Below are 24,032 nucleotides of genomic sequence, written 5' to 3'. Positions count from 1 at the left end.
TGCAGGGTCAGGAAATAAGTTAATGTCTTTCCAAACTCCCACAAAACATAACACCAATTAGGGGTGTGCTCCTAATTACCAAAATGGATAAGGTAAGACAACTCTCCTCAGTCATAAGTGTCAACAAAATATGATGCTCATGTCAGCCAGAATGGAAGTTAACTTCCCATGGGAAACAGTGGCAAGAGGAATTTAAAAATAAAAACAAAAACCTATTGGTTGAAGAACCAGGTTGGGGAAATAATGATTACAGTTCTATTCTCTACTTATGTGGAAAAACTTGTGAAAATAAAAGCAGAAAAAGCCTCAGAAACATCACAACCTGCCTTGGCATAATAGCCCAAAACCATGATGCTAAATTTCTATTCTGTAATGAGCCGATGAGGTTTATCTTCTAAGGATGGAAGTGAAGAATGACTCACTCAACATTTAAAAATGTAATAATGAACCTGACATTGCTCCACCCAGACCCATTTCTCAGATAACCACCAACCTGAGGGCAACTGCCCTCCTACAGCAATGAGCCCAGCAAAGTGAGTTACTAATTAGAAAAAATCACCCAATTATGCCAACTTGCTGAGACTGGCAAGCCATGTTTTACTCTATGTAGGCAGAATTTCATTCAGAACACACTTGGGACTTGCCTATAAAAAGGCAAACAAAACCATTTAGACGAGAAGGCACTCCATTCTGGCTTTCACGAATACAGCTCTGCAACGCGTTTGCCCTGATACCATGTCTCTTCGACTTTCCAGTGCATCCAGGAGGTCCTGTCCTCGTCCCACCACAGGATCACTCAGACTCTCTGGTGGGGGAACCAGCTTTGGGGCTGGAAATTCTTGTGGCATTTCAGGGATTGGAAGTGGCTTCTCTTGTGCCTTCGGAGGCAGCTCATCGGGAGGAAACACAGGGGGAGGTAATCCCTGTGCTGGCTTCACTGTGAATGAAGGGGGGCTCCTTTCTGGCAATGAGAAGGTGACCATGCAGAACCTCAATGACCGCCTGGCATCCTACCTGGACAACGTGCGTGCTCTGGAGGAGGCCAACGCTGACCTGGAGCAGAAGATCAAGGGCTGGTATGAGAAATTTGGGCCTGGCTCTTGCCGTGGTCTTGATCATGATTATAGCAGATATTTCCCAATAATTGATGACCTTAAAAATCAGGTAAGAAATCATACTTCACAATCATTTTCATGTACCTTTATTTCTAAATTTTGTTTTCCTTTCTTTATTACATTCTAAAAACATTTATCTTTCCTACTTGTGATTTTTTTTTTTTTTTTTTTTTTTTTGAGAGGAGTTTTGCTCTTGTTGCCCAGGCTGGAGTGCAATGGCGGGATCTCGGCTCACTGCAACGTCCACCTCCTGGGTTCAAGAGATTCTCCTGCCTCAGCCTCCCGAGTAGCTGGGATTACAGGTGCCTGCCACCATGCCCACCTACTTGTGATTTCTTAAAGAGAATTCCAATTTAGCATTAGAAATAAGCATTAAGTAGATTCAGTTGGTTTACTTCATGATAAAAGTCAAATTCCCATTTCTAGATCATCGCATCCACCACCAGCAATGCTAATGCTGTTCTGCAGATCGATAATGCCAGGCTTACAGCTGATGATTTCAGACTCAAGTAAGTAGACTGCCAGAGTGAAATGAATTCATGGCAATTCATGCAAAGCATTACATCAAATTTAGCAACTCTTATTCCAAAATTATAAAACACTTGAATTTCACATAAACAGGATGTTATTACTTTTTTATGCTTTGACTATTAAATACAAAGCGTGAACTGCTATTAAAACTAGTGCCCAATACCCTAGTTCTTTTTCTGTCAAATACTGCAAAGTAGAAACAATAATTATTATACAACAAGCTTTGAAAATGCCTCTTGTGGCCAAATCTTCAAAATTCCAGAATGCTAGCATTTGTCATTGATCAGTGACTAGTGACTATGTCTCCAACCATGTGACAAATTAGGAAATCATTAACACTCTTTAAGGTATGAAAATGAGCTGGCTCTTCACCAGAGTGTAGAGGCTGATGTCAATGGGTTACGAAGAGTTTTGGATGAAATAACCCTGTGCAGAACAGATCTGGAGATTCAGTACGAAACCCTGAGTGAGGAGATGACTTACCTCAAAAAGAACCATAAAGAGGTAAGAGCTGGTCGTCTACATTTTGCGATCCCTCCGCAGACACTGTGCACCTGACAGGAGATAATGTACATAACCTCTCATATAAAAAGTTGGTGCTGAAGACACATTGTCAGACAGACATGAGGGCTGAGTTGTCCTTTTTTTTTTTTTTCGAGACGGAGTCTCGCTCTGCCATCCAGGCTGGAGTGCAATGGTGCGATCTCAGCTCACTGCAAGCTCCACCTCCCGGGTTCACGCCATTCTCCTGCCTCAGCCTCCCGAGTAGCTGGAACTACAGGTGCCCGGCTAATTTTTTGTATTTTTAATAGAGACGGGGTTTCACCGTGTAAGCCAGGATGGTCTCGATCTCCTGACTTCGTGATCCACCTGCCTCGGCCTCCCAAAGTGCTGGGATTACAGGCGTAAGCCACCGCGCCTGGCCTGAGCTGTCTTTTTAAGTGTCAGATTCTTTGTACAGATTCACCCTTGCTCTGTTTCCTATGGGAGAGTTTCCTATGGGAAAAAAAAAAAAGGAATCATGTTTTCCAGACCAATCAGGGTTATAAGAGCAGTGTTTGGTTGTGTAATTATAACTAAGTTAAAATGATCCACTTAGGAGATTACGTCGAATTAGATAAAATAAATATAAAATAAATATACTTTAAGGCCATCCTTAAACTAGAAAACTAGATCTCAATTTCTATATGACAGTGGCAGATTTAAAACACTAAAACATTTACTTCGTACACACATTAAGTATACATACTTCACTCTAGTACATATTCTTAATAGGTCTGGCTGTAAAAATAATGAGAATGAAGTTAAACTATTATACCAGAATTTACACTTAATCATAAACTTCCAAAGTGGTCACTGTTGGAAGCTAAGTTCCAAATTTTATATTGCAGCAATTACATCTTTAGGATTGCTTTCAGAGGCACCGTTTTCCAAAAGGGAAAAACCTTTATCCTTTGAAAATAAATTTGATATTTTAAATAGCCAAAAGACTTCTATGGTCAAGCCAAATGCTTAAAACGGAAGATCAAGCTAAGAATCCTACTTGATTAGTCATGAGGCTGTCTTACAAATATAACTACTTGAATAACATTGATTTGACTACTTGGATTCAAATATAGTTACAGCCCATGGTGTTTAATCAATTTTTGGTGAATTAAAAGCAATTGATTTTTGTAATGCCTCACTTACAGGCAAACCTAGATATAGATATAGTTATAGATATAGATATAGATATATCTTTTTTTATCTTTTTCTTTTTATGCTTGAACCAGGAAGTTTTCACTAAATCCTCAGAAGTAAAAGCCACATCTGTAGATCAGGAAGACTTAGGGTCAACTAAGAGGAAAGAAGGCTGGAATAGCTGAGGGGCTCACTGCAGAGAGGAATGAAAGCCTTAGTTACCATCATTAAGACCAATTCATGAACGGGGAGGAGAGTTTCTGCAGCAGACATGAGCTAATGGGTGGTATTCCAATATACACAGTCTTCGCAGCGATGCCTGCCATTCACAATCTTAGAACTGACTCACACATTCTAACAGTTTGCAGTTCAAACAAGGTAACATGCAGACTTTGACTGCAAAATAAATTCCAGCTTCCATGATGATAATAATCATAATAACCAGCATTCATTTAGCATTTATGTGCAAGGCAGTATCATGGAGTCTTATTATTATTAGTTCTTTGACTTCTTTTAACAACTCAGAGAAGGGTTTTTAATTATCCTCAATTTTCAGATAAGCAAATAGAAACGTAAAGATGTTAAGCAACTTTCCCAAACTCACCAGCCACTATAGAGCAGAACCAAAATTCACAGAGAGATTTGTGTGACTCCAAATCCAACATGATACTCTAATGTCTCTGTATAGACCTAAGAGACAGCTGGGATTCTTTAGAGGATGATGTTCTTCCCTGAGGGGTACACACATATACACACACACACACACACACACACACACATTTATTTATTTATTTATCATCTTTTCAGTTGTTCAGAATTATTCAAACTCAGCCCTTCAACCATGTTCATGGCTGTGCTCAGGGTGTAGCTGAGTTAAGACTGCATCAAAGCTGGCCTCTAGTGGAATGAAAACCATTCCACAAAGGCGGAAAATAGAATAAGCGATGGAGGACCATTCATTTTAAATGTTTAAAACTTTCATTTGGAAAAGGAATTAAGACTCATTCTGAGTAGTAGAACTGAAACTGATGAGTTTAAGTTATAAGAGCAGGAGTTTGGCTCACTATAATGTAGAACTCTGGAACAATTAAAACTCTTCCAGAATGAAACAGGCTACTTCATAAGGTAGTGAGTTCACCATCTTTGAGAATTAGGTCAAAGGGACAGGAAGTATCAAATGTGGTGGGAGGGGGTCAATGCACAGCCTGGGAGGGGAAAACCAGATGAACTCTAAGTGCCCTTCCAAAGCTAAGCTTCTAGACTTTCCATGAGATTCCTGCAGAGCTGAGCTGAACACTTTTCTGCCTCTAGGAAATGCAAGTTCTGCAGTGCGCAGCTGGAGGCAACGTGAACGTGGAGATGAACGCAGCACCCGGGGTGGACCTCACAGTTCTGCTGAACAACATGCGAGCTGAGTACGAAGCCCTTGCAGAGCAGAACCGCAGGGACGCGGAGGCCTGGTTCAACGAGAAGGTGACTCTCCTCCGGAAGGCGGTCCCTTTGCATGTTACTGATATTCACAAAACTAAGATTTGCTCCTTCACTTATGTCATTTCAGAGCGCCTCCCTGCAGCAGCAGATCTCTGAGGATGTCGGAGCCACAACCTCAGCCCGGAATGAGCTGACTGAAATGAAGCGCACTCTTCAAACCCTGGAAATTGAACTTCAGTCTCTCTTAGCCACGGTATGAAAAGAACAATTTTTTACCATCTCCCAGGTCATCATGTTAGATACTTACCAGCTGGTTTTAAAAACCTTAACAATATTGAAATATATTTTTTATAGTTGTCTCAAAACATAAGGAAAGAATAGGATTGTATAGCTGACAGCTAAAACTACACGAATGTCTTTAGGTTTATTCTACTAAAAAAGAAGGATTTGCTCATTTTCAAGCAGTATCACAGAGTCTTAACTATGTGTCCATGTGAAATCTGAAACAATTATATGTAAAGTTAATAACAGGAGAAAATCATGTATCAAAGAAATCCCTGCATATCTGCATATCCATCTCAGGTTCTCTTTATTGCTTCCTGACAGAAACACTCCCTGGAGTGCTCCTTGACAGAGACCGAGAGCAACTACTGTGCGCAGCTAGCGCAGATCCAGGCTCAGATCGGGGCCCTGGAGGAGCAGCTGCACCAGGTCAGAACCGAGACCGAGGGCCAGAAGCTGGAGTATGAGCAGCTCCTGGACATCAAGCTCCACCTGGAAAAAGAAATTGAGACCTACTGTCTCCTTATAGGAGGAGATGATGGGTAGGTAAAATAATTTGCATGGATGGCGTAATATACTGAAATCTGCTTGCAACTTAGGTCCCACTTTCCACTGGAAAGTGGACATAATTTGGCTGCATGCATTTACTATCATGAATACTAAATATTAAATATAATACACACTCAACTGCCAAAACACAAATGAATATCTTAACAAACCAATATGCAGCAGGCACCGAGTTTAAGATATGAACACTGAAAATATCACTTCTAGAGTGAAAAGAACAAACAGGAGGCTAAATGGAGTTTCAATATGTGGACCAGGATTCTGACTCTGGAAATGGTTTCTGGAGCTCAGCACTCACAGAATCCTGTCTTCATAGCACTGATAAAGTCCCATGGGCACAAGTCTAGAAGTCTAGAGCTCAGGGTTGTTAGGAGCAGGAAGCTTCCTGAATTCACAATGAAGAGCATTTTCATCACCCCAGAAAGTTCTTCTGTGCCCCACTTCCCTTGGCAGTTACTATTTGATCCATTCTTGATGTTAATATAAAAGAATCATACAGAAAAAAAATCACTTCTTAATGCTGAAGCAGAACAAAAACATTACAGTCTCAGAGAAAACCCCACTTAGAAAAAATATCTTGTAATTGCCTAACTGCTGAAGCGATCTACACCACTCTTCCCCACCTATCATCAAACCCTCCCTCATTGACTAGAGTGATGCTTCCAAATGTAAATCCTTACACAGCTATATACATTTGTCACAATTCATAAACCTGCAAAACTTAAAAGGGTGAATTTCAACCTAAGTTGTATAAATACACCCAGTGGCATGCTAGAACTGCTGTTACCATCTCATGACAGCCTCTTCTGTCTATCTCTTCCTAACCCCTCACTTAGTGATGTCACTTGGTGACTTGATATCAGCAATGGAGAAGGTATTCATACCTCTACAGAAATCAGCAAACACTATAAATCAAATACTGGGTTACACAGTTGAAACTACCAAAGAGCTAAAGAAAACCATATGGTGAACCTAGAATTGATGGGGTTCTCTCTAAATCACCCTCTTTTGTGATGTTTTCACAGAGCCTGTAAGTCTGGGGGTTACAAGTCTAAAGATTATGGATCTGGAAATGTGGGAAGTCAAGTCAAAGGTAACTAAAATGAAATCTGTTGTGCTATGCTACTTTTTTTATTTTTTAACTTTTAATTTAGGTTTGGGGGTACATTGGAAGGTTTGTTACATAGGTAAACACATGTCACGGAGGTTTGTTGTGCATATTATTTGATCATCCAGGAATTAAGCCTGGTACCCAATAGTTATCTTCTCTGCTCTTCTTCCTCCTCCCACCCTTCTCCCTCAAGTAGAACCCAGTATCTGTTGTTTCCTTCTTTGTGTTCATAAGTCCTTACCATTTAGCTCCCACTTATAAGTGAGAACATGCGGTGTTTCGTTTTCTGTTCCTGCGTTAGTTTGCTAAGGATGATAGCCTCCAGCTCCATCCATGTTCCTGCAAAAGACATGATCTTGGTTTTTTTCATGGCTGCATAATATTCCATGGTGTTTATGGCTTTATCCAGTCTGTCACTGTTGGGCATTCAGGTTGATTCCTTGTTCTTGCTACTGTGAATAATGCTGCAATGAACATTCACATGCATGTGTCTTTATGGTAGAATGCTTTCTAATCCTCTGGGTATATATATACCCAACTACTTCATTTTTAATGCATAGCTTGATTGTTCTTATATTACCATGGCTTGGTAAGAATACATACAATAAAGATTTGTAGTGGATATCCATATGTGCTAGATGTCTAATGTTAGTGATGTGTGCTAATTTTAAACAGAGTAACATGTCACCATGTTTTTTCTAACCAAATAATCAAAATTATTCACCAAAAATGAGTCTAAGTATTTGTGCTTAGTGCAAAGTTCATTCTGTATGCAAATCCTATTATTCCTTTAAATGATATAATTTTTATTCATTTTTTTAACTACATAAAATCTCCTTTTAATTTTTAATTTTCAGACTCAGCCAAAGCCATAGTGGTTAAGAAAGTTCTTGAGGAGGTAGACCAACGCAGCAAAATACTTACCACCAGGCTCCACTCCCTGGAAGAGAAATCTCAAAGCAATTAATTTGAGATGCAACAGAGAATGTATGCCACATACCCCCTGCGAAGAAAAGGCATTATGTATCTGTCCAGAAAAATGTGCATGTCTAAGAAAAATGTCTATCCTGTTGTCTTTCTGTTACTTTCTTTCTGGGCAATCAATGACAGCATCTCCCCATTCATCTGGAAGAATGCCACACACAAATATGATGACTCATTTGATTATCCTACAGAAATCTGTTGTCAATTCTTTGTATTCAATAAACCTCTTCTTTAGCAAGTTATCATTGGTGATACTGTCTTTAGAATGTTTATGTGTGCAATATAAATATGTGAACATCTAACAGCTTTTATTTGTATAAAAACTCATTCAAAATAATAGATTTCCTCATAGGTTTTCATAAGGCTTACCCTATAATTCAAACTGAAACAAATTCAGAAAGAATAAAAGTACTTTTATTTAAATCCCCAATCTGCCATATTTTGACATACTAAGAAGCCTATTCCCTTTAGTAATAACTAAAGTGTATACATTTCAGGTTCTTCATCTGTAAATGGGGATAATAAAAGTAGTTCTTTCAAATGGTTATTGTAAAGATTAAAGAAATAACTTATTGCAAAGTGCACTTATGGGATAAGCATTCGACAGATGCTAATACTTATTTTTAATACTCAATATTTATAATGATTAATTCTCAACCTCATTTTCCTTTTGGATATATATGTTAAACAATATTCCAAATGTAATAGAGGTTATAGCAAAAGTTTTAGTTTAGAATCCAAGTTATAGGAATAGAGCCATCCACTTCTACTACAAAGTTGTAGCTGATGTTTATAACTCTCTTGACCAACAGATTTATCTCTACTAAAGGGAAATAAATTAGATTAATTAAAAACATAATTTCCTCAGATCAGATATTACCTCTAGATATTTAGTTGACCCTCTATCCTGTATGGATGCATTATCCATATTATAATCTATTCAAAAAAATGGTTTCAGCTTCTATGTGAAAATATAAAGCAGAAAAAGAGTCTTTTAAGTGTATTGTAATTATCCCTGAATTGTTTTTATTGCCTGCTTCTGATACAATCTTAGCCACAGGCCTAATTATGTTCCCCATTAGATTATGTGAAACAAAAATATTACAATCTCAGAGAAAATTCCATTTAGAAAAGAAAATCTTGTAATTGTCTAAGTGCTGAAGCAATTTTCACCACTATTCCCCACCTATCATCAAATCCTCCCTCATTGATATGGTTTGGCTCTGTGTCGCCACCCAAATCTCATTTTGAATTGTACTCCCATAATTCCCACATGTTGTGGGAGGGACCCAGTGGGAGATCATTGGAATCATGGGGGCAGTTTCCCCCATACTGCTCTCATGGTAGTGAATAAGTCTCACAAGATCTGATGGTTTTATCAGGGATTTCCGCTTTTGCATATTCCTCATTTTCTCTTGCCATGTAAGAAGTGCCTTTCACCTCCCGCCTGATTTGAGGCCTCCCAGTTATGTGGAACTGTAAGTCCAGTTAAACCTCTTTTTCTTCCCAGTCTTCATCAGCAGCGTGAAAATGGACTAATACACTTACTGACTAGAGCGATGATTCCAAATGTAAATCCTTACACAGCTATATATGCCACGATTCATACACATGAACAACTTAAAAAGGTGAATTTTAATAAAAGTTTGTAATACACCCGGTCGTGTGCTAGAACTGTTACATCTCATGACAGCCTCTTCTGCACATCTCTTCCTGACCCCTCACTTAGTGATATCACTTGGTAGCTTGATGTCAGCAATGGAGAAGGTATTTACACTTTTGCAGAAATAAGTAAACCCCACAAATCAGAAATTCTTCCTCCTCTGAAACCTGGTTATTACACATTTACCAGCACATCACTGATTGTACTCCAACAAAGATGACTTTAAACACACACACACACACACACACACACACACACACAATGGTTAATCTCTTAATATACACAGACAGAGAGAAAGATGAATACATCACTACCTTTCTTAAAATCCTCCAGTGGGATTGCTTGAGCCCAGGAGGTTGAAGCTGCAGATATCAATGATTGCACCTTAGCCTGGGTGACAGAGTGAGACCATGTTTCAAAAAAAAAAAAAAAAAATCGTCCAGTGGATTCCTGATGTACCTAGGACTAAATTTAAATATTTTTCTATGGCCTCCAGAGCCCAATGTGACCTCGTTCTGCTTATCTCTCTATTCATATCTTATGCCCTCACCTCCCCCAAAGCCCTAACAATATTGCCCTCCTCTTATTCCTTGGATACAGCAAGCTCATTCCTGCCTCAGAGCCTCTGTGCCAGCTGTGCCCCCTGCCTGAAATGCTCTTCCCCAGATCTTCCCATGGCTAGTTCCTTTTGATCCTTCTCATCAGAAGAGCTATCCCTGACCACTCTAGCAGAAGTCATTAGTACATCACACTGCCTTACTTCCTTCAGAACCTTCATTAGCACCTGAATTTATCTTGTTTATTTATTTTATTTCTTATTTGTTGTTCCTTCCCCCGCACCAGAATGTAAGCTTTCTAAGGCAGGGATATGGCCCATTTTGTTCAACATCATATCCCCAGTAACCAGTGTCTGGCATATGGTAGGTACACATTAAATATTTGTTCAATAAATGAATAAATATACACATCTAAAACCAGAAGAAGTATTTTGTATTGGAAACATGTAAGACTAAAGTTGGTAATTAAAACTATAAAAGGTCACGGCTGTGATGAGTCAGGTGTCTCCCTCTCCCTAACTAGTCTGTAAGCTTTTAAAAGAAGGAGAGCTTACGCTACACATCCTTGACCAGCTTCTCATCATACAGCAAAGCCTGTGGCTTGCACCAGCTTGGTCCCCAGTGATTGTTCCAATTATGAGTTTTTGAAGAGTGAAAGTCTTGGCCTGAATGAAGAGACTCTAGGCCCCTGAGTGACCTTTTGTATTTCTCCGACAGCAGAGGAGAAAAGTAGAGAGACATGAACAGGTCCCTGAAGAGACAAAGGGAACATAACAGGCTCGCCGGGAAGGCTAAAGCCCTGTGTTCCTGTGTCCTCCAAGGTGAGGGGCCTGGGATGTCTCGCCACAAGCCAGTCTTCATATGGGATGAATTACCAGGTAGAGAGGTGGTAAGCTTTACTGAAGGAAAAATTATATTAAAGAGAACGAATGTGATAAATGTACATATGTAAAATAAAAAAGAAGTGGGGTCATGTTCTAAAATGGGAATATCAACATTTAAGCAATAGGTAGAGGAATGAAAATCTATGAAGAACAATCAACAGAACAGTCACAGGGGTAAAAAGGAGAATCAAGAGATGATACAGGAGACTTGGTTTCAACTGGTTCTCCTACTGGAAGCAACTAAAAATGCTGGATAAAATCCTTTTAAAATCTTTTTAAAGCATTAATTGGCCAGGCACAGTGGCTCACACCTGTAATTCCAACGCTTTGGGAGGCTAAGATGGGTGGATCACCTGAGGTCAGGAGTTCGAGACCAGCCTGGCCAACATGGCAAAACCCCGTCTCTACTAAAAATACAAAAATTAGCTGGGCATGGTGGTGCATGCCTGTAATCCTAGCTACTCAGGAGGCTGAGGCAGGAGAATTGCTTGAACCTAAGAGACTGTCTCAAATTTTTAAAAAAGCATTAATTGTTACGAGGGAGCAACGATGGGGCCAGTGGCACAGGGGTAAAAGAATTTACCAAGAAAGTAGTAGATAAAGAAAGGCAGACTTGGCTGGGCACGGTGACTCAGGCCCTTAGTCTCTCCCCTGGGACCTGAGGCAGATGAATTACTTGAGGTCAGGAGTTCGAGACCACCCTGACCTACATGGCAAAACCCCGTCTCTACTAAAAATACAAAAATTAGCCAGGCATGGTGGCATGTGCCTGTAGTTCCTGCTACTCAGGAGGCTGAGGCAGAAGAATCACTTGAACCCAGAGGTAGAAGTTTCAGTGAGCCAAGATCACACCATTACACTCCACCACGGACAACGGAGCAAGACTTTGTCTCAAAAAAAATCTCAAAAAAAAAAAAAGGCAGATTTATTAGAAAAAGTAGGAAAATACATTGCGAGGAGGCAACAAGCAGGATCAGAAGAAGAGAAGCTGACTGCAAAGAGAAAGGCTTGCTTGAGATTTTATAGGATGGTGTTTATGCTGTCTATTGAAGAGGGCTTTGTTTAGTATTAATAATGCAAAGCTTGTAGTGAGCTAACTTGCAGGTGTCTGGTGATAGTTGGGTGCAGGAAGATTGTGAATTATTTGCGCAGGAGGACTGTGTGTCCTGGACCATGAAGAAAGGCAGACTTGTAGCTTATTTGCTTTATCTTTTTGCTTTTTCCTGCCTCCACCAGCCTGACTCCCTTTCCCTAATTAGGACTTCAAACTAATGAGCTGTAATAACGAGGAAAACCCTGACCAAACACTGTGTGAAGGAAGGAACCCAGAGAGAAAAGGAGAAATCTGAAGATGGCTTGCACTTTGAGGCATTTGCTGAAGCTGTGAACTTGGACTTCAGTGTTTATGACCCCACAGAGTATGAAGGACAGGAGATAAAATGTAGCACCTGCCTAAAATGGGGAGTATAAACAGAGACCCTTCCTTATAAGTGTTAGCCCCAAAAAGCCATACATGCAGTACAAGCATGACCTAGAAATAAACTCACCTCCCTGCCAGAGAACTGCAAAGAAAGTTCCCTGTCTCAACCACTGGCATAAAGGGAAGAGGGAAAATTAACTCTGAGAATACATGGTTACAAGCTAAACTTCGGATAGGGTTATGGCCAAAATCCACACTATCTTGCTGCATGAAAATAACTTTAAGCTGGGAATTTACTTTAAGAGGGTTCCCAACCACTGGTACCTCCCTGGGGGCCTAACAGAAGCAAATGCAAATTCTCTTTAGATAGACCCACTACTATCCCAGGCCTCAAACGATTCTTGTAAATAAAATTTTAAGGAAAATTAGCTGTTGATAATCAGAAATTGCTAAACAAGCTACCATGAGCAAGAGCCAATAGAAACAATTTTAAAATATAGAGCATAAAAAATGATCAATATACTTTTGAAATGAAAACTTTGAAAATATAAGCAGAATCCAAAACACTATAAAGAATGACTAAGGATATAAACTTCTAGATATAACATAGGTAAGAAATAACATTTAAAATATCAATGTTTAGATCCAATAGTAGATTAGACACAGTGGGAGAGAGAATTAGTAAACTGAAAAGTAGAATGAGGGAATTATCCAGACTTCAGCACAGAGAGAAAAAATTAGGTAGGTAAGTAGTTAAGTAGATAGATGGATAGACACATAGATAAGATTAAGAGAAGCATAAAAGAGGACAAAGGATAAAAAGAGACAGCCCTATTAAAAATGGCATAAAAATTTGAACAAGCTCCTCACTGAAGAGGAAATCCATACATTCAATAAACATGAAATATACTCAACCTTATTAGTAACCAGAGAAATGCACATTAAAAATCACAGTTAGCTTCCATTTCACACTTCCCAACTTGTCAAGTATCAAAAAGTCTTCCTGTATCAAATATATATGAGTATGTGGAGCAACAGAAACTCATACTCTTGTGAGGCTGTAACTCTGAACTTCGAAAATTCAGTTTCACCTAATCAACTTGGATATATGCATATTCTATGCAGTGGGTTGAATATTTACAATCTTCCAAAATTCCTATGTAGAAGCCTAGGTGATGGTATGAGGAGGTGGGGTCTTTGGGAAGTGATTAGGTCATAAGGGTGGAGCCCTCATGATTGAGAATGGTGCCCTTAATAAAGAGACCCAGAGAACTCCCTTGCCCTCCCACCTTGTGAGGACACAGTGTTACATGGCACAGAAGGTGACATCTATGAACCAGGAAGTAGACTCTGATCAGACATCAAAGTGGCCAGCACTTTGATCTTGAACTTCCCAGCCCCCAGAACTGTGGGAAATAAATCTCTGTTGTTTATAAGCCACCTAGTATATGGTATTTTGTTACAGCAGACCAAACAGATTAAGGAGGTCTAAAACTTGGAAAGACCCTTACACAGGTGCACCAGGAGACATGTCCAAGAATGTTCATGCAACATTGTTGCAAACTAGGAACAACCCAAATACTAGCCATCAATGGTAGGATGGATAAATAAAGTGAAGTCTACAACAAAAAATGCTATCCAACAGTGGAAAATAATGGACTATAAACCCTGTGGTGATGCTGTGATCCCACTGGCTACCCAGATCCAGCAGGCTTCCAATGGAGAGATTTTCATCCCAGCTGCATAGGTATTGGCAGCAGGCAGTCCTCAGCCATCAGCCCCTCAGGGGTTGCTTCAGCTGCAGTGTCACCTCACCTGAGTTCACACCCTACATCCAATGAATAATTGATACAGGAGTATAAAGGCTTGGCCATCTTGGCCCCACTCAGGACAATACTGAGCTCCAGAGCTCCTCATGGAAGCTCACTTTCTACCTGTGCCCAATTCTGCTTCCTTCTCCCCTTCTACAGGTATTGATCCCAGGGCAATCTTTAATAAGCACCCTGCACACTGAACTCTGCTTCCCAGAGAATCAACCTACAACTGCCACACACATCAACAATGATGAGTTACAGAAACATAAAGCCAAAGGAAGGAAGCAAGTCCCAGCACAATGCATAAGGCGGATTCCACTTGTATAAAGTTCCAAATAGAAAAACTAAACAAGACATTGTTTAGAGGTGCATATGTAGATAGCAAAACTTTTTTTAAAGGCAGGTGAAAGGTTTTCTTCCCTTCTGACACCAACTCAGTGTCCTACAATTCAATTCAATTCTAACACTAACACCCTGGAGTTAGTGTCAGATTCCACGTGTCTAAAGGCTCAGTCCCACAAGACTGTCCTCACATCAGATATCAGCCACAAGTATCAGGCCCGCAGGTTACCCACACTTCTGTCTGACATGGCTACAAATTCAGGGTTCTCACAACCTCCCCTTCCGCAAAGTTTAATAATTCTCTAGAATGACTCACAGAACTCAGGTAAGTGCTTTACTTACTATTGTGGGTTTACTATAAAGGATACAACTCAGCAACAGCTGAATGCAAGAGATGCCCGGGGCAAGGTCGGGGGCGAGGAACATGGAGCTTCCGTGCCCTCTCCGGGTGGGCCACCTACCAGCACCTTGATGTGTTCACCAATCCAGAAACTCTCTGAACCCCCTCATTTAGAAGCTTTTATTGAGGTTTCATCATGTAAGCATGATCGATTATTAACTCAGTCTCCAGTCACTGTCCCCTCTCTGGAGGGTGGGGAAGGGTTAGGGCTGAAATGTCTGGGCCTCTCATCAAGGTTTGGTCTTTCTGGCAGCCAGCCCCCATCCTAAAGCTACTTAGGGGCCCACCAAGAGTCACCTCATTAGAACCAAAGATGCTCCTATCACACAGGAAATTTCAAAGGATTTAGGAGCTCTGTGTCAGGACAAGAAAAGATGCTTCCATCACTCAGGAAATTACAAGGATTTTAAAAGCTCTGTGCCAGGAAATAGAGACAAAGACCAACTATATATTTCTCATTATGTCACAGCAAGTAATAAAGAAAACTCAGGATAGTGATGACATCTGAGAAGTAATAGGGGAGATATCACTGGGGAGAAACAGCAGGATCTCTAAGATACAGGTATGTTTTACTATTATTTATTATTTAAACTACACAATTTCTAAATTTTTTGTAAGCAGGAAATTATACAATGAAAAATTTTTAAGCAGATGACAAAAATAATACCAATATTTTAAGTAAAGAAAATGACTGAATGACTAGAAAATAATGACGATATTGAGAGATGTAGCAAACTGAAAAGGGATGTCAGTGGAATGAAAAGCTGGTGAGTTTAGCTTAGAACACAAGCACGAAGGTAAGAACAATCAATTAATTTTCTAAGAGAAAGAATTGGAGCAGGAGGGGAGGTTTTGGATTGCATAGGAGAGAGGTAACCACTGATACCTTGAAAGTCAATCAGAATGAAGAACTCTGCAGACGATGAAGACCCGAGGTCAGGAACACACTGAGCAGTGGATGAGGATGCAGATAGACATGAATTAGGAAATAGGGTTAGGATGGAAGCGGTGGCTTACATCTGTAATCCCAGCACTTTGAGAGGCTCAGGGGGGAGGATGTCTTGAACTAAGGAGTTCTAGACGAGCATGAGCCACATAGCAAGACCTTATCTCTACTTTAAAAAAAAAAAAATTAGCCGGGCATTGTGTGGAGTGCCTATAGTCCCAGCTACTCAGGAGGGTGGGGTGGGACGGCCACTTGAGCCCCAGAGATGGAGGCTGCAGTGAGCTATGATCACACCACTGCACTCCAGCTTGGGTGGTAGAGCGAGACCCTGTCTCAAAAAAAAATTTTAAAAAAGAGGGTCAGAGGTACCCAGGAGGGAGGAGAGTTAAGGTAAGTCAGGAGACTTTGTTTGCATTGTTTGTCCTGAGTTCCCAGAACAAACAATGCAGCCCCAACAAATGTGTACATAAAAGACATTCCCCGCCAAATAGAAAACACTTTGTTGGTTTTATGCCCCTTGGGTTCTGTGCCACTGTTCCCATCCATTTAATAACAATAATCAAGAATGTTCTCAAAAATAAGACTCTTATTCAGTAATAGAACTACTTCATTTGGAAAGTGACTTTCGAAATAGAATAATTACTATGTTGCAGAAAGAAAACAACTTTCTGGAGATGTTTCCAGAGCTTCCACTAACACAGTATAGCCAGTGTGTCTTCAGGGCTCCCTAGTAATGCTGTTTCTCTTCCATCTGCCACTGTGGCTGCTGTCATTGCTAATTCCTGGTTCACAGCAATTATGAGATTTTCAGGTATTTACATTAACGTCTTACCAGATAAAGTCTTACTTCCTAGGGAAACCAAATCTTATAATATTGCATCTGTCCTTACTTAAGCTTAAAGTTATATCCGCATAGACCTGCACAGGTAATAAAACTGCCCAAATGGTTGACGTATACTCAGTTAGGGATAATCTAAGAGAAGGTGGAGGATAGCATTGAAATTGATATTTCATAGTCTTCACCTTTATCTCTGCAAACATTTCTAATTTGTTCTTTTAAAACACCTATCACTCTGCCCCTTGGAGAATGCTTACAAATATTAACTAAAAACTGTGTATTCATAGTTTTTGTGTGGAATAATTCCAACTCGGTTCCATTTCTCCTTTAATCTTTGTAGAAAAATGTGGATACGTCAGTTTGAGCAAAGGATGACTGATGTCTGTTATCCATTAGTTTGGTCAACAGATATCAATACAGTGCCCACTTCAGTCCTAGGGGAGTGTGAATCTAGGGGAATCCAGACAAACTGGCCCCTGCTTTCATGGAGCTTGTGTATTAAGATGACACCTGGGATTTAATTTAGAGGCACAACTGAGTGACAACACAGAGGGGCCGGTACCACTAAAGATTTATATTACTTATGTTTCCCAGAGAAGGGAGCGTGTCATTCTGTGCAAGACCATGTGGGCAGCGCCGATGTGGGCCAGGAGGCAGAAAGGAATGAGGAGAAAGAGCCTAGGCCAGAGCCTTTATTGGGGTTTCCACAGGAGAGCCAAGGCAGGGTAGGGTAGGCAGCTTAAGATGGACTGGTTTGAATTAATTCCAGTGTGCTTTGGTCTATAAGGTGCCTGGTACCTGGCCCTGGGGTGATGTAGGGCAGGGGAAATATGGCTTGGTGTGTGAATTAGGTAAGGAGGTGGTTGGAGCTCTAGATTCAGGATTGGCTGGTTTGTGGAAGAAAGATGTGCTCCTGGCTGAGCCCTTTGCTACCTCTAAAAATTGGCTAGCACAGGGAGGGGCATTCTCTCCCCAGCCAGCAAGTTTTTGAGGTATTGAAATATCATAAAATGTAGAAAATTTAAAACATGACCAATACAGGAGTGGAGTGGCTTCTTTGAAAAGGGTGGTCAATGAAGACTTCTCAGAGGGGTGACGTTTGAGTTGAGGCCCAAATGATGTGAAGGAATCAATCACAAGAAGCTCTGCAGGCAGCTTGCACACAGATCCCAGCATAGCAGGAAAAAGGCTGGCAGGTCCCACAAATAGAAGCCGGAGTGGCTGGAGCCAGAAGCTCTGGCCAGAGTGGCTGGAACAGAGCGAGCAAAGAAGAGGGAGGATCAGATGAGGCCATGGAGGAATCTGGACTTCATTCAAAGTTCAACAGGAAGCCATGGGTATGTTCAGACCCTAGAATGCCGTGATTATGGAAAAATCACTCCACTTGCAGTGCGGAGAATGCAGGAAAGCTGGAGTGGATGCAGGGGACTCTTACAGTAACCTACACCTGATATGGTGGAAGCATGAGCTGTTTGTGAAGGTTTCTGCTCATTCTCCTGTGGGGTTCCTCCCAGAACACCCATCCTATAGCACCTATGGACCCTATCTTCACTCTGTGTTGGAATTGCCTGTTTACCCATTCATCTCATGATTTGGCCCAGTGTAAGCTCTTGCCAACAGGGGCTGTTTCAATCATCTTCAAATCCTCACCACCTAGCACAGTACTAGACTCAGAGCTGAATGAATGAATGATATGACTCAAGTTGTACCAAAACTAATTCGAAGCAGCACCTAAGGCCTAAAAGGAATTTAATTTTTGTTTTGTCTTTTCTTAAAACCTTTTATTTTGAAATAATTTTAGATTTACATAATAGTTGCAAAGACAGTAGAGAGTTACTACACATTCTTTACCCAATATCTTCTAATATTAATATCTTATGTAACTATAGTACATTTGTCAAAACTAAGAATTAACACTAGCACGGTACTATCAACTAAACTACAGACTTTATTCAGATTCACCCTAAAAGGAATTTAAATAATTAATTATTGAAGTTCTTCAGTACCAAAATAAACTAGGATTACTCTACCCTGTACCATACTTAGCTTCATAAATATCCAAAGGCATCTATTAAAGACAATCAGATAATCAATCAGGGAAAAGGGGCAGATTATACAGTAGTTTTCCTGAGATAATGTAGGCAAAAATTTTGGCCATAATCTGTATCATAACTAGAAACCATTCTGTAGTAACGTGGCCAAACTGCAAAGAATGACCATTGCTGATCATGTTATAAAGCAGCTCAGCTGAATGTACAGCCCTTTGGGGTAAATGTGGAAACAGCATCCCAGCCCTACTAGAAGTTCTGATACACACTTCCCTTTCCACTCTCAACTGAGAATATTTATTACAAAGGTCTCCTATGAGGTTTGTCAGGTTACTCCCTGCACTAAGGTGCCCAGCCCACACTCCATGCTCCAAGCTGAGGGCCCAGGAAAGGAGGCATATTCTTCTCATTTGTACAAAGTTACAGCAAGGGCCACAAAGGTGCCAGCACAAGTCATTAAAATGCCAAAATTGGCCAGTCACAGTGGCTCACGCCTGTGATCCTAGCACTTTGGAAGACCAAGGCAGGCATATTGCTTGAGCTCAAGATTTTGAGATCAACCTGGGTAATATGGCAAAACCCCGTATCTACAAAAAATACAGAAAATAAGCCAGGACTGGTGGTGTGCTCCTGTCGTCCCAGCTACTTGAGGGGCTGAGGCAGGAGGATTGCTTGAACCTGTGAGGTCGAGGTTGCAGTGAGCACAGCACTCCAGCCTGGGCGACACATTGAGTCCCTGTCTCTAAATAAATAAATAATATAATAAAATACCAAAATAGCTCATAGGGCTGATAAGTAGCCCCTGCCCAGAGGCCCCTGAATGGCCTCAACGATGGCCACAGGGCTTGCCCATGACCCCCTGCACACCATCAGTAACCAAACATGCTAGGCACAGCAGGGGGGTCCAGGACCCCAATCCAGACTTACCAGCTGCCAGTATTCATTCTGACTCATCCTGCCCGTGCCATATAATTGTTAACTATTTTGGATATCACACCTGGTTTTATTCATTTTCCTTTGTTTTTTTCTTATTCACATCTTAGAAAATCTTTCAGAAACCATTTGTAGCCTCAGGAATGGCCTAGTGGTTGTACATACAACTATTTCCACAATTCCAGGTGATCAATTTCCAGGGCATGAGAACATGATCAGGAGCGGTAGTCCTATGAGGATTCAGACTACAGCTGAGTGGTTCCAGCCTTGGTGAGCAGGTCAGAGCACCATGGCTTGGACCTTTTCCTCTAATTCATTTTATTAATGAATCAAAGGAACATATCAAGCTAAAGAAAACGTAGTCCCTTGCTTGTCAGAGAAGGCAACGCTGAAGAGTGGTTAAGGGAACAAGCCTCGAATTTTCTGGATTTAAAACTATTTCTACCCGTTTCTAGCTGTGTTTTCTTGGGCAAGTTATCTAATTACCTTGTCTCTCAATTTCCTCACCTGTAAAATGGTGATAATAATATTAACACCTATTCAGAGAGTTGGTGTGATGATTAAATATCTAATCTCTGCACTTTGGAGAGTGTCTGGTTCATATGAAACCCTCAATCAATGTAGCTACTATGGTGAAAAAAAATAAAAATTTAAAAATTAATTGTATGTTATCAGAGAACTTTAAAGATATAAGAGAGCTTAGAGACTAGTCCGTGTCATTTCCACTTGAGGAAACTAATGCCCCATGAGAAGTGGTTGATTCAGAGGCATTTCTGGTACGAAGAATGAGAGATTTCATCTTATCAATTCTCTTATTTATTTATTTTTGTAGAGATGGGGTCTCCCTATGTTGCCTTGTCTAGTCTCAAATCTCCCGGCTCAAGCAATCCTCCCTCCTTAACCTCCCAAAGTGCTGGGACAGGCATGAGCCACCACGCCCAGCCTTATCAATCCTCTTAAAGGTGAATGACAATTCTCCCTACTTTACTGTAAGACTCAGACAAAGTGTTGAATAAATTAGCCAATTAAAACAAAAATATATTCAGGAGAAAATGACCTAGTTCCAATGACTGTGTTGCCAAAATGGCAAGTCTACAAAGAACATACAGAGAGCACTCTTCCTAATCCTGTCCTCTGTGATACTTATACCTGCAGGAACACGGCGCTCACTGCAGCCTAAACCTTCCTGCTCAGATGGGAGGTTCTATGTGGCAAGGTGGTTAACATGCCTGAACTAGTGTCAAAGGCAGGAAGTAATTGAAAGCTTTCCAAAAAGGGAAGAAAAATGTAACCACGTTGGTTCTTGAGGGCATTCTGCTTAATATGGAAAGAGGTACATTTATATACCTAAGAGAGCGTGGCTATAATTTGTAAATTACCTAGAGGATTTAGTAACTGAAACATAACCAGAAGTCCTCACTCCCCACCAGTTTACAGGTATCCATGAAGTCTTCTTAACATTGATGCACTAATTTAATTTTTCTAGTTATTTAGTTGCCACCTATAAAAAACTACGTACAAACCCTCTGGCTACCAGCCTTTTCCACTATAATTTATTGCTCTGCACTAGGCCACTGATACTCTCAAGTCTCATGATATGTTACAATTTCTTGGAAGTTTCTATCCAAAAAGGGAGAAAAGAAACACCCTTCTACCTTTTCTCTGAGCTCCATTCTATAGGGGTATGTTGGGGCCCCCAAGACCATCCTCAATTTCAATGATTCACTAGAAGGACTCACAGATCTCAGAAAAATGTTATACTCATGGTTATGTTTTATTACAGTAAAAGGATACACATTAAAATCAGCAAAGGCAAAAGGCACATAGGGCCATGTCCAGGAGAGATGAGGCATAAGCTTCCAATTGTTCTTTCACATGGAGTCACAAAAAACAGCACTTAATTCTCCCAGAAATGATGTGTGACAACGCATACGTAGTAATGTCAACCAGAGAAGCTCACCCAAACCTTGGTGTCCAGAGTTTTTATTGGGGGTCAGTCACTTAGGTATGGGACGCCCACATAATTCACCTCAGTTACTCAGTCTGCAGCCCCTCCAGAAGTCAAACTGATACAGTGTAGCCCAAGAACCCCACTATAAGTCACACTGTTAGCATAAACTCTCTGCCTTGGCCTAAAGCCCCAGGTATACAAAGACACTCCTATCAGGCAGAATATTCCAAAGCTGAGAGCTTTTTCCCCAAGAGCTGGGTAAGGGCTACGCCTTTCTTTGGTATGTGCAAGATCTGAACACCTCAAGCCTGCTAAGTTAACCCTTTCCTGCAGAAGAGGTCTTCTGTGCAGAGCCCCAAGATAGTACGGAGTTTCACTTCAGCACATTCATCCCCTACAAGTCCTACCCCCAACTGCCAGCATGCATGAGCACCCCACACTCAAGCCCTCCACACCTTTGGACATCTAGGCTCTGTCGTCACATACAGCTCATGATGGAGTCCATCTTTCCTTAAAATGAGTTCTCTCGGGCTGGGCACGGTGGCTCATGCCTGTAATCCCAGCACTTTGGGAGGCCGAGGCAGGCAGATTACCTGAAGTCAGGAGTTTGAGACAAGCCTGGAAAACACAGTGAAAACCCCTCTCCACTAAAAATACAAAAATTACTTGGCGCAGTGGCAGGCCCCTGTAATCCCAGCTACTCAGGAGGCTGAGGCAGGAGAAACGCCTGAACCCAAGAGACAGAGGTTGCAGTGAGCCGAGATCATGCGACTGCACTCCAGCCTGGGTAACAGAGCAGGACCCAGTCAAAAAAAAAAAAAAAAAAAAGCCGGACACAGTGGTTCATGCCTGTAATCCCAGCACTTTGGGAGACCAAGGAGGGCAGATCACGAGGTCAGGAGTTCGAGACCAGCCTGGCCAACACAGTGAAACCCTGTCTCTACTAAAAATACAAAAATTAGCTGGGCCTTGTGGTGGGCACCTATAATCCCAGCTACTGGGGAGGCTGAGGCAGGGGAATCACTTGAACCCAGGAGGCGAAGGCTACAGTGAGCCAAGATCGTGCCACTGTATTCCAGCCTGGGAGACAGAGCAAGACTCCATCTCAAAAAAAAAGAGTTCTCTGTTAGAGACCTTCTTTAATGTTTAGCATCTGCTGGGTTCCTGCCAATCTTCGGCACATGCATGCATGCAAAGCCCAATTGCAGAAAAGACTTGAGATCTTTCCACAGAAGTCACCTCAGCAGAAAATAAAGACAATTACCCCTGAGAGTACCTAAATCTCCACTCAGGCTCAGAGGGATCTAACAGTGTTCGGAAGCTTTGACTATAGAAGAGGGATGAAGTTTCTGTGTGAGAAATAATTGAATCAGGGCAAGCTTAAGAAAAACTTACATTCTCTGAAACCATTTTCCAGGTGATTAAAGCAAAAGTGGGAAATTCAAGCAACACAAATAGGCATGTTTCAAACATATCAGAAGGTAATATTTTCAGTCTGTTGCCACAATTAAGTTTCTAGACCCAGAAATGCAAGACGAAGTTACAAATGGGTACTGCCTTAAATCTAACATAAAAATTTATCTTCCAAGACATAAAACCCACTCTTCCCCTTCCTCTTCACCTACAATATAGATTTTTCTTCAAGTCTAAAGACAGAACTTAAGAAAACAAACACTGGCAATTAATTTAATAGTGATTATACTTTACGTTTATATATTAGTTTAGGATTTTAATATACAGACAAAGAGTAAAAGTTGATCTTCACAAAACCCTTATAAGAAGTATGATGATCATTTATAGATCAAGATCCAGATTAGAGATGTTACCTGTTTTGTCCTGGGTCACAAGCAATTTAGTGAAAGTACAGAATTTGAACCCAGGTCTACAAACTACTAGTCCAGTGTTCTTCCCACTCAACACACTACCCCAGGAATTTGGCAAGGATTTCAAAAAACTCAACCCCTTGAAAGTTATTCCACAAAAAGCAATTTTAAAGAAAATGATTTCAAAACATATGGGCAGGCATAGTAACAAACTATCAGATGTCACGTCTTTTCTTCAACACAAACCCAAAATGTTTAATTTTATGCCACTGATTAATGCCAATGAAGACAAAATAAAATATATTCACTTCACTAAGGAGAATTCACCAAGACAAAGACAGAATGCCTCTCGGTTATTGAAACAAGTGTGATTCTCAGAATCATAGGAAAATTGGTAGATTTCATGGGAAGTTTTGTTTAATTATAATGTTCACCAAACTTGTCTCACAAGGAAGATCTGAAAGCAAAGTTGGTGAAATTAGAGTAAAAGGTAAGAAAATATTACTCATTAAAAAGGATTAAAATTTTAATGTTATAAAACTTCATTACTACATCTGCCTGTGTCACAGTTAAAACACAAACATACACATAGAGGTTCTTTCTTTCCCCCCAAAAATAAAATATTATGAAACATAAAATATGTGGTGATAATTTTTAAATCACTACAAAGGGACAGAACTTATGGTGGAACACTGAATTTCATGTGTAAGGA

At 40.6% G+C, this 24,032-nt stretch overlaps 1 protein-coding gene and 1 pseudogene across 1 annotated transcript; one reads left to right on the top strand and one right to left on the bottom strand.

The window, feature by feature from the left end:
* Positions 1-675: 675 nt before the first annotated feature.
* On the top strand, positions 676-7,943 carry KRT25 (keratin 25). Its single transcript, XM_002827593.4, has 8 exons — positions 676-1,164; positions 1,542-1,624; positions 1,994-2,150; positions 4,638-4,799; positions 4,885-5,010; positions 5,364-5,581; positions 6,632-6,699; positions 7,575-7,943. The coding sequence occupies exons 1-8, from the start codon at positions 736-738 to the stop codon at positions 7,682-7,684; spliced, it is 1,353 nt and encodes a 450-aa protein (XP_002827639.4). The 5' UTR covers positions 676-735; the 3' UTR covers positions 7,685-7,943.
* A 2,976-nt stretch (positions 7,944-10,919) lies between these two features.
* LOC134760614 (putative uncharacterized protein FLJ38264) lies at positions 10,920-22,278 on the bottom strand (annotated as a pseudogene).
* Between the last annotated feature and the right edge of the window lie 1,754 nt (positions 22,279-24,032).

This window comes from Pongo abelii, chromosome 19, assembly GCF_028885655.2.
Source record: "Pongo abelii isolate AG06213 chromosome 19, NHGRI_mPonAbe1-v2.0_pri, whole genome shotgun sequence".
NCBI lineage: Eukaryota > Metazoa > Chordata > Mammalia > Primates > Hominidae > Pongo > Pongo abelii.
Note: the sequence above shows the minus strand (reverse complement) of the source record. Positions and strands in the feature narration are given on the sequence as shown.

Bases quoted from the DNA above. Each gene is read 5' to 3' on its own strand.
- KRT25 (XM_002827593.4), top strand. From the start codon at position 736: ATGTCTCTTCGACTTTCCAGTGCATCCAGGAGGTCCTGTCCTCGTCCC. The intron at 5,011-5,363 runs GTATGAAAAGAA...GCTTCCTGACAG, and splicing joins TTCAGTCTCTCTTAGCCACG to AAACACTCCCTGGAGTGCTC. The intron at 5,582-6,631 runs GTAGGTAAAATA...ATGTTTTCACAG, and splicing joins CTTATAGGAGGAGATGATGG to AGCCTGTAAGTCTGGGGGTT.